Here is an 11664-nt window from a genome sequence, read left to right on the forward strand (position 1 = left end):
AAAGTCAGTAGAGCGAAGCAAAATGCAACCTCATTTAACCCTCTTAAGCAAGAGAAAACAAGTGCCGTCGCCTGCAGTGTTAAACTCACTTATGAATGAGTAAAACAGAGAACATCTAATTCAGTTTGATTGTACAAATAACTAAGCTTTACATCACATAAGGTCACCTTTTGAGCAAGGCAAAATGTTAATTTAATGTTCACAAGAAAATCCTGTCCTCTTGCACGGTAAGGTATGATCAATCTGTAAGTGATGTGTTTGATCTTTTTGTTGTAGCCATTTTCCCTCAAATTCTACCTCAGTTATTGAAGTTTCCTTTAATGTCTTTTAACAGCACCAACCAACCATGCAGAGACTAGCCGTATTCCGTTTGGAATATGCATAAGGTGTGAAAGCTGTAACCATGATAGTAAGAAATGATAGTAAGAGTGGTACTGCAACAGATCCTCCAGTCTTCAAAAGTGCTATTTGCTGAAAACATAAAACATTTTTGTGAATATCATGGTAATGGTCCATTGAGGAAACTACCAATGAGAAAATTCTTCCTCTTTGGACCGGGAATGTCTATCTGTATTACTATTCAGAATATGTGCAAAAGATTGAGTCAATAAAAAAACACTTCCCCTTATCATTTAATGCTATAGATCATTTTTTTCTGCTATGAGAAATCTTCATAGAATATGACATCTGTATGACAAGGGCAGTTGCACACCACACAAAAATATGGATGCCAGGTATGCAACAAACATTGATTTTTGTGTTAGATTGGGATTGACTTTCTGAACACTTGATTAATATGTATCTTTAATGTGTATCTTTAATCTTGTATCAAAGTTTGCGGACAACGCCTTCCTCATCGGACGCAACTCCACTGGAGACAGTCCGCCTACAGGTGGGACCACCTGGTGACCTGGTGCAACCGAAAAAACTTGCCCCAGTCACCCTCTGTCGCTCCACATTTAACACTGTGGAGTCTTTCCCCTTCCTGGGAACTGTCCTCTCCCGCGACCTCAAGTGCTTAGGGAGCTGATGTTCAGCTCCCTAAGCAAGAGAGGACAACAGAGGATGTACTTCCTGTGGCAGCTGAAGAAATTCAACCTGCCACAGACAATGGTGGTGCACTTCAACACAGCCATCACTGAGTCCATCCTCACATCCTCCATCACCATCTGGTACGCTGCTGCCACTGCCAAGGACAAGGGCCGACTGCAGCGTGTCATTCGGTCTGCTGAGAAGGAGATTGGCTGCAATCTGCCGCCGCTCCAGGACCTGTACGCCACCAGGACTCTGAAGCATGTTGAAAAGATTGTGGCTGACCCCTCCCACAAACTCTTTGAACCACTCCCCACTGGCAGGAGGCTGAGGTCCATCAGGAACACAACCACACGCCACATAAACAGTTTTTTTCCTCCCTCTGCCACTAGACTTATCAACAAGGACTGGAAAACACCCTCACTCTCTCCACGCTCCACCTCTGGCTCCGACTGCCACTGTACTTACTCTGCTGTAGCGTTCCTTTTTACTACTCTAGAACTTATTTTATTATTTATTTTTATCTTTAATAATACACAATGTGTGTATAGGTTTAAACTTGTATTGTTTATATTCTCTTTATCCTTCTTATTCTTAGAGAATGTGTGACATGCACCAACAACACCATGACAAATACCTTGCATGTATAGAAAAACGTGCTTAACTGCCACAGTGGCTGGCAATTGGCAATTACTTCATAAAGTAACGGTGAACTTGTCATGACCCTTGGATTATCATGCAATATTGTCACTTTGTATTTCCAGGCTCCAGACAAGACCCGTGACAATATTGCACAATAATCCCCCCGCTGTCTCTCACTCATTACTGCAGATCAGCATTCACCTGATGAAACCTCCCCCTCTCGTCCTTATTCTCTTTCTCTCTCTCTTCCCCCGGATTTAAGAAAACAGAGTGAAAAGGGCAGGAAAAGTGGGGAAGACAAAGAAGAGATAGAAGGAGGAAGGGAGCATGATTAAACAAGATAAAACTGACAACACATGTGCTTCGATTATCCGTCGCTTCTGATGTCCTATTGAGAAGGATCAAGACGAAAAAGGGAGGAGTGTGTCTGGTTTGAAACTATCCATTATTCAAGGAAAGGAGAACTGAGGGAACGAGAGAGAAAGACAGTGAGACAGACAGAGAAAGAAAAGGAGAGATGTGTAGCCTGATGTAGTTAATTGGGATTTGTGGCTTGTCTCTTTCTCTTAAAGACTTTGCCATGCTCGCATTAAAAATGAATGGATGGAGAAAGGGAGGCGAGCAAGAGCAGTTAAGAGCCCTCGGTTGGACAGTCACAGTCAGAGACAGGGAAACACACAACAGAGGCTAGCCAGGACATTGATTTACACGTTTAAATTAAAAAGGATAATCCGAGAGAGAAGTTGAAGATGGTTATAAAATTGGAAGAAGCAGTCATCATCTAAGTGTCAGATGTTTCTCTTCTGCAAACAAGACAAGCTTGTCTGGTGATGAGAATGTTTCAGTGTCGTATCTTCAACAACTGAGTCTACTGTAAGGTGTCTAAAAGAACACACTTTACTACACGCAGAAAACTGCACACCATATGGAGACAACTCCACTTGCTATTCCTGCTGCCCTTACCAAAGAGAAGCCTTTATTGATCCACTGAAGTGAAAATCACGGAAAAAACTGAGATTAAACACTTCTAATAGAGTAGAGAATGACTTTGGTTTAAGTTAAAGTATATTTGTGTAGCACCGTTGTAATACTCATGCAGCTAAAAGCACTTTACAGGATAATACAACATTACATCAGAGAGTAAGCAAATGTCCACACACACACACACACACACACACACACACACACATGCACGCATAGTCAGCTTGAATTAGGTAGATTGTATTACGTTTGTTTGTTGTTGTTGTTTTGTTCTTCAGTCCTTGAATGATAACACAAAGAGGCTCAGCAAGTAAAAAGGTCTGACTGATGTAACATCTCATGATCAACAGAAAAGGTTTTAGAACCTAACCTAAGTTTAAAGAAATAAACTTCAGGAGCTGATTAGAAGTTTGATTTTAGTTTGTGAGCTAAAAAGAAAGATATGCAGTCACTCAGGTAAAGCGGTTGGATAAAGAGGTGCAGAGGGTTTCTATAGTGGACAAAACTCAAACTTCCAAATTGTAACAAAGATAACTAAGACCTAGTCCCTTTTGTACCTGTCCTATCAACATACAGAGGGCAGTGTGGGGAAATCAGGGATTCGGATTCTCCCTGATCAGCAGGTCTGTATCTGTACACCAGTTATCCTACATGTAGAACTGTGACTGTGACTGTTACATCTTTTTATACAAGTCAGATGGGAATGTGTGCCTGCCTTCAATGCAGGAAAATGTAAACATTTAACTGATGTACAAGTAAGGCTCTTCTACAGATACTTCTCCATTTAACATCAAGTGTGCACACCAAATATGATACCGCTGTCTTATCCACATTTAATGTTTAAGTACAATCAAATGAAATGCTTTTTTTATAAAAACATTTTAACAAATCCATATCCTGTTGTTACACAAAGTACCCGTATCACCCAAAGCTTAACCTAAACATTTCAATAGCTTGTTTAAACACAGGAGGCATCTCAGCTGTGTCTCATGCGCCTACACAGATGTCTGTATGCAAAAGACAGCAAGAACTAGTGTTCCACTCGCACGTAACCACGACCAAAAGCTGTTTACACGCTTCCAGTCTATTTTCTGCTGCATCAGTGTTCAACTACAGTGATTAAGTGTCAGGCGTTGACACACACACACACACACACACACAAAGCTACTCTGACTAAATGTGTGCCTGCATTTTTGTAGACAGCAGTCAGCCATGGAGTCAGTAATACAGGTCCTATGGTGACACATCCAGCGTCTCTGCTCTGTCAGCTGTCCATGCAGAGCTACATATACAGAACTGTATTGCATACAGAAAGAAAAAGAGAGAGTGAGACACTGAAGTGGGGATGGCAGCCTCAGGCTGAAACTCCATATAATGTGAATGCACTTGCTATCAAAACTCTGTAACTCCTCAGTAATTAATGAAATTGGAAAGGTAGCAAATGCATGCCATGGCATAAAGTGTGTGTGTGTCTCCGTGTGTGTGTGTGTGTGTGAGAGAGAGAAAGAGAGACAGAAAGTGTCAGCCTTTTGGTTTCTCTGGTCTTATTCTCTTCCTTTTTGATTCTTTCTGATGAAAACAAAACAAAACATCCCTTATCTCTCATGCACACACACTGGGAAGCGCTCCGTGTTCTCTCCGCCTCCCTTGCTCTCCACTCGCTCTCTAATTATCTCTGAAGTGAACAATTTGTCCTGTTACATTGTGTTTAGGAGCTTTCCACAGATCACAACATTTGAGAAGTTGACTGGGAGTATTGTCCCTCTTGTTTCGGTCTTACTCTGCTTGCTTTTCTTGCTTCTTCTCCCTGTCTCTTTCTCCTGTACGTCCCTCTCTCTTGGAAGTGAACATCTTGTCCTGTTACACTGTGTGTTTGAGCTCCTCTCATACTGTGACACTTGAGAAGTAAATAGGTAGTATCAGCGCCTGGTGAAGAACAAGAGGTGCTCAGCTGCTGTGTAAAAAGGCTGTGGTGTACTCTGCTCAGTGCTGCACTGAAAACAACTAATCCTTGAGCCCCGTTTGGACTAGAACACTGCTCCGAAAGATTGATGTGTCACTTTGACAACTCGGGGAAAAAATTTCTTCCAAGTAAGGAAGGGAAAAAGCATTGTTTTAAGTTTGCGAAGTGGCAATAGACAAGGCTTATAGGCATTCAGACCGAACACGGGTTGAGCTGCGCTTGTAGCTGGATTCAGCGCACATCTACAGATCGAAGCCCCATTGTGGCCCGGCGCAAGCCATTGGAGACAGTGGGTTTTAGAGTGCAGTGGTTTCGTTGCTGCCTTTAGTCTAAACGGCCCTTTATGCTGCGTTCAGACCAACAATAGTACTGTGTCAATGCATTGGCACAGGGGGTCCTGGCGCAGAGGGCTCTCACAAAAAAATGCAGGATTATCCAGCAACACAAAGTCATCCGGCAGCGCAGCCCACTGCATTGTTTTTAATGCAGTGCTGTTTTTAGTTGGACCACCTGCTTTAAGAAGCAGGTTTGAGTTGATTTTCAATTCAAAGACCATAAATGGAGGGAGAAACACTCTCTGGGCCCTGAGTAATAAGTGCTAATGTGCCCTTGAGAAAGACAAATAACAGGACTGAGGGGAAGTGTGACTGTATTCACATGACACAGGGTGAAACTGAAAAGCACCATGCATTCTCAGCATATTTACAAAAAATGTAATACTGCATACTGTATATTATTTTCAGTTCCATGGCAAAAAATTGTTATGGTGGCAGAGAGAGACACATTTTGACCAAATTATTATTAAGTAGGGCTATAATGATACAGCAAACCCAAGGACGCTATTGGCAGTTTACTGATCCAGCCCAGGCACCCGAGCCAGAATAGCGGACATTTGTAATGTTACACCTCAGTTAGTGTTCCCAGTGTTTGTGCCGAACATCTCCTCCCTGCTGAAAGTTCAGCGCAAGTATGTGAGTTTCTGTGCCCGAGTGTGTGGGTGGGAGCCAAGCATGGTGTTTGTGTGTAACCGCAGCGCTCTCCTTCTCAGCAGCCCACCATTAAACCTTGGTGCCAGCCCTCTCCCAGCACACCAGGATTAACAGCACTTAAATGGGCCTGTTAGTACACCACCTCCCCTTTGCCTCCCACGCTGGCTAGTGCACATGGTGCTGCCCTCAGCTTTGTGCTCGCAACGCACACTGCCTCTGTTGTTTTTTGTTCTCCACTCACCCCCAGCCACATAAGCCTCCTCCAATAAATGGTGCTGAAGTGTACTCAGCGGGGGGCTAAGCCCAGAACATCCTCTATTTGATGGACCTATTGGAATCTAAGTGGATGACACAGGCAAGAAGAGAAGGAGAAGGACGTAGCTCCTGAGCTTGAACCAGATGGGCTATGATCAAAATGTCAGACTGCCCTCCTCTCTCAGTTTTTGTAATTGTCTTTCTTTCTCGCCTTCCTTTGCTCTGTGTCTGGTTATCACATGCCCCTTGTGACAAATCATAAACAGAAGCTCTGAAACAGATGCACACACACATACACACACTGAGGAGAGACGGATGCCCACCACAAAAATCAATAAATAAGATAGATTCCCATTTGAGTCTGTTGGCCATGGTGCAGCAGGTAAAAAGATGGATGGACAAAGGACTGGATGGGAGAATGTTCTGTGTGAGTATGCGTGCGTGTATTTATGCACTGTGCATGCATAGATGTGATCGTGGTTGTTTGTACATGTGCATGGAAAGGCCACCCTCACATAATACCAGGGGGTGTATTCTCCACAGCCATCTACTGAGCTCAATGACCAATTCCAGAAAATACTTGAGAGCAACAGTCAGGGAAGCCGAGAGAGACAGGAAGAGAGTGCAGAGCCCAGAGAGATAGTGAGCAGCCTCATAGATCCATTCAGTTATCTTACCACTAGGCACTCGCTGCTCTCTGTCGAGCTATGTCCAATTGGTCCCAAAAGACAAATGTAACTGATAATGCACAGTAGCTAAAACATAATAAAGGATATTCCAGTTTACTGCAGTTGTGGTCTGATTTTTGTAGCCATCGTTTAAATTGGTTATGATAACATTGTAGTCACAAAAATACGGAGAGGTGGGAAGATGCATTGCTATGGCAATGTTTGATGACACAAGAAACATGAAGTGTGACGATCAGACAAGTTGTAAACAAGAAGCCAACAGTTTGGGTTTGGAGTTTGTTGTTTGTTAAATAATTCTAATGTAATAAATGTGCGATATTATCATTTTGCAACATGTTGACTTATTTACGTCTTGACTAGGCAGCAGCAACACACTTTTCTAAAAAATGTAACTTTGCTGCTGTCTCCACTGTGGAAGTATTGTATATAAAATTTAGTGACTTTGTTATTTTGGATTTTATTAATCTTAACCAGAGAAAAAGAGTCCTACATCCCCCAGCAAATTCAACATACGCGCCATCTAGTATCTAAATTGACAAGATGAGTTGCGTCAGGATGTGTTGTATTTATCTCAGGTGACAATGACTGATCAAGTACAATGTATCACGCAACGCAATCTAAGGGAAAAAATTAAAATGTTTACAAGTTGGGATGAGTGGAGGTAAACGGTACAGGCAGTCACAGTTTTTAATCAGACATCATATTATCGCAAATACTTTTTAATGTCATGATTTTATTTCACGGCCATATGTCCCACCCCTAACCAACTCAAGAAAGAGCAGGGCAAATTGTCATTTTCAGGGTAGAAAAGGACTCGTCTTGTTTTCCCACCCTCTCTAATGTAGAGAGTAAAGCAGTCGCAGAGGCCCCTCTCATAACCAGCCAGCTGCTCTGTTTGGAATAATTCTGCAGTTCTAAATTCGTATTGTAGGTGGAAATGACACCATGTTGGAAAGAAAATAAATTTAACTAACTCTACCAAGGAAGAAAACTTGTTTTTGGCAGTTAGAATGGAAGGTAAAATTACAGGTTACAACTATTGGTCAAAACATTTTCTTAATCTAATTACTTTGCTTTGTATGCACTGCTTAGTGCAATGTGAACAAATTATTTTGTGTCAGCTTGAAAATAAGTAATGGAGTTCTGGAAAACATGGTCTTTGGAGATAATCATTTCTAACCTTTCCTTTGACAAACAGAGAATACACTGCTATAAATGGTAGTAGTAGATCTGTGCTTCCTGTTTAAAGCAAGAGATATGCCCTGCTAATTTATATTCATACCATATGGCATATCATATTGGAAAATGTAACTGCCACCTGACATTTACAATGATTTAAAGCAACACGCCATGATTGCCATGTTACTTCCTAAGTGCTTTATCTTAAAACAGATGGAAGATTAGAAGAGGAGACATTTCTTATTTAAATCATATGGATTACTGCAGCATATAGAAAGAGAGCGAGAGAGCAGTGCTGAAACACTCATCGAGATATAATAAACATTCATGTTCCTGGGTTACAAAAAAAAACACACACATACATTTGATAAAAAAATATAAAATATCTTTCATTTATATGAAATATCTTTCATTATCATGATGCTTTGAAAGGTACCATGTACAGTAATGGTCCCAACCTGAAAGCATGTGTTCGCTGAAAAGGATTTCATATTTGTTCCCCTGAAAGTACTGGTGTTCAGACTATAATTTCAATCAGCAAGGTACCTGCCAGTGTTCAGGAACAACATTTTTGAATCATTGCCTACCTTTTTTATCTCTTCAGGCAGTGGGTTGAGTGGAGGACAGTAAGGAACCATCTTCTTGTCCTTCTCCCCCTCCTGCTCCGCGTCCATAGATCTCTCCTCATCTCCTAGAAACAAGAAGACCAACAAAGTGATCTACACTGGAAAGTATACAGTGTGTGTTATGCATTTCCATTTGGTGATGTGAACCATAGAGCTGCAACTAAAAAAAAAACGTAATACTGATTATACTGTCAATTTAGTTTTATAATGAATGACGTAATAATTTTGTCTACATAATTAATAAAATAGTTTTTTTAAATCCCAATTTCCAAAAACCCAGGAGACGTGTTTAAATTCCTTGCATTGACCAACAGCACAAAATGTTTTCTAAACCAGTGAATGTTTGGCCTTTTTTGCTTTATGAATGATTAATCGATGATCAAAAGTTTTGTTGCTTAATTTTACTCATCAAGTTGTCAATTTATTGTTGAGTTGTTTGGGCTCTACTGCAAACTTATGTAGAAATATCAAGCCTTAAAGCGAGAAACACATTGCCTCGTTCTGGCTTTGTTATACATTTGATTCTGTTCTGGCTAACGGTTCTTGAATTGAGCACTGGTAAGGTGAATCTCTGTGTTTTCTCTGTTTTGTATGTGTGTAAAATCAAAATCATGCCTATTACTAATCACTTTAAAAGTGAAACCCTGATTTCAAGTATTTCTACAATCATCCTAAAACATTGATTGTGTTCTTCCCAATATTGCCCAAGTGGGAGGAACTTTTAAATTTTCTTAGCGTGATGTCTACCATATTAAACCCATTTGGCGTCCACTCTATTTAATAGATTAATGAGTCAAGCTGATGGCATTACGTTTAAAGACTGTAGATTATGGCCTTTCACAGCTAAGGGTATTTGGACTTTACAGCCATACATTAGCCCGTCCTCCACTGCAGGGCAACACAATGTTTAACAATGATCGCTCTAACCTCCATGTGGGAAATTTCCCACACTTGAAGGTTGAACAAAGAAATTGTTTGTGTACACTGTGCTCTCTGTTTTTAAGATGCAAACCAAAGAAAAGTCCAGCGTTATCATGTTGTGTATAGTGGCCACTGAGGAACAATGTGACCATGGGAGCAGGAGGTTGTGCGATGAGAACAGTGCAAGCCTAAGCCAGCCTCTGTGTGTGACTCTGTGTGTGCCTGCTTTCAGGGCATGTATCTATCAGTTCAACATTAGGGGAAAGCATCACGCCAACTCAACACTTAAACCTCAGATTAAATACCTTCTGGCTAATTTATGGGCCAGAGGTAACTTCTTTCATGGTAAGGCTGCATGACAGACATTAAATGCCCTTGCAGATCATCAGAGTCAAATAGAGTGAGAGGACATGCAGGGAAATGTACAGCACAAACACACCAAGTAATTGGCCACAAGCACAAATCACACATGCAGACACACATCCAACTGCATACAATCTAATGCAAAGACAGGCATGTTTAAATTGGTACACAACAAAACATTAGTGAACTAGCATGTGAACAAGCAGGTATAATCCTACCGTTTGTCTCTCTAACACTCACACAACAGTCCAGACAACCCTATCCAGTCAAAGAGCAGGCTTCATGCTCATGCAAGCTAATAGCAATAGCCTGAATGCACCCCTACTGTCTCGAGGCTTTGCATTTACAACATGGCAGAGATGCTCAATTGCTAGCTCACACATAAATTAGTTACGCACTGGGACAACATTATGCAGGCGTATCTTTTTAAATGGACGCAGATATAAAGGGCTGGTTTTGCATGACAACTGTTCCCCCATGCTATTTTGTCTGTTTTAGCCCTGATTAATTAGTCTAATGTGGGGGGGGCAAGTTGTTCATAAACTCATCTATTCTGCATGGACGCATGCCTAAGTTGTGAGAGAAAACATACACCAACAGATAAACTCATGAGGGCCAACAGGTACAAAGACAAGCAATGAGGGGCAAAAAGTTTTTGGCTACTAGGGAAGTGAGGACAATACATGAAGTCCCAATGAATGTCCCAAAAACACCCCATCCTGAAGGAAAAAATGGAGTTAAAATCATTTCATTGATCCACAAGACAATTGTGTATTTAAGGAGCTGAGCAGCATAAAGTTGTCATAGTGGTATCTAACAACTAGAAGAAGAAGAATTTGGTCAGGTAATTTTCATGCACACCCCTAGCAGTTAGGGGTTTGGTGCTTTGCTCAGGTGCACCTCGGCAGTGCTCAAGAGGTGAACTGGCATTTCTCCAGCTACCAGTCCACACTCTCCACTTGGTCCGTGCTGGACTTGAATTAGCCCGGTTTGCATCCCAAGTCACCAAAATTAAGTTACTGCTGCCCAAGACCTCCTTCCTTACGTAGGGTGGGTCATTGGTTTACTGACAATCAAAGCTCATGCAGACTTTGGGTAAATTGCGTGATACCCGACGAATGCAGTTTCAAGTTTGTATATACTGTATACATAACGTGACATTACTTATATATCATTTAATCTATTATAGTTCAATACTACAAATACAATTTAAGATATATAATTTAGAACGACACTTTGTAGTTAAGTTTCTTGATCAACGTTAAAGTAGTTTACTTGCAATGTGCATTGTGTCTAAAACGCAGTTTTGTTTAGATGCAGACATAGTACACATTATCTAATATAAACTCCACATTGCTGTAACGTTAGATCAAACGACGGTCAAACATCTTATGAAAAAATTTGTAAAACGAATCGAACAGCATTTGTGAACTGACGCAATCTCAAAAACTGGTGTAGCTCATTTAGCTAACGTTAAACTGACAACAAATCAGTGCCAGTATCGGTCTCTATCCTACATGTCATTGCAGTCGTGCAAGAGTAAAGCCTGACATGTAAGGACTTGCAAACAGAACCAACCTTTACCTACCCATAGTCAACAGTCTTTTACAGAACGAAGACGAAAATACTAAAACGTTTGACTGACTTTCTCCTGGCGTTAGCCATGCCCTGGTGGTTGCTATGGCTACGATGTTGCCTTGTCACGTAGCCACTTCCTTCATAAACTGTCTATGAGAACGTCCATGAAAACGTCCAGTGACCATCAAGCACAGGAAGGGTGTTTTCCTTTCACAATAAAAGCATTGTAAATGTATGAGCATTGACAATATCATACACAAACAACAGCCAGATGTAAAACATTTGAAAATCATTCAGTTTTTTAGCAAATGAAAAACATCATATTTAAGGAGGAAATTACTTCAAGTCTGAGGGTAAATGCCACATTCCCTTACGAGGCTATCTTAACCCTGGATATCTTTAGACCACAATAGCCTTTCTGTCTTTCAACAATTGGTGTTGAAGCT

At 41.1% G+C, this 11664-nt stretch overlaps 1 protein-coding gene across 1 annotated transcript in view; it reads right to left on the reverse strand.

The window, feature by feature from the left end:
- lekr1 (leucine, glutamate and lysine rich 1) overlaps positions 1-11393 on the reverse strand; it is a 68583-nt gene extending 57190 nt beyond the window's left edge. The window contains exons 1-2 of the mRNA XM_034862823.1: positions 11229-11393; positions 8318-8421 (exon numbers count right to left, since the gene is read on the reverse strand). Of these exons, the coding sequence (XP_034718714.1) occupies positions 8318-8421; positions 11229-11232 (108 nt within the window). The 5' untranslated portion in view covers positions 11233-11393. The remainder of the gene's footprint in view (positions 1-8317; positions 8422-11228) is intronic.
- Between the last annotated feature and the right edge of the window lie 271 nt (positions 11394-11664).

The sequence above is a fragment of the Etheostoma cragini genome, chromosome 3 (genome assembly GCF_013103735.1).
Source record: "Etheostoma cragini isolate CJK2018 chromosome 3, CSU_Ecrag_1.0, whole genome shotgun sequence".
NCBI classification, from domain to species: Eukaryota; Metazoa; Chordata; class Actinopteri; order Perciformes; family Percidae; genus Etheostoma; species Etheostoma cragini.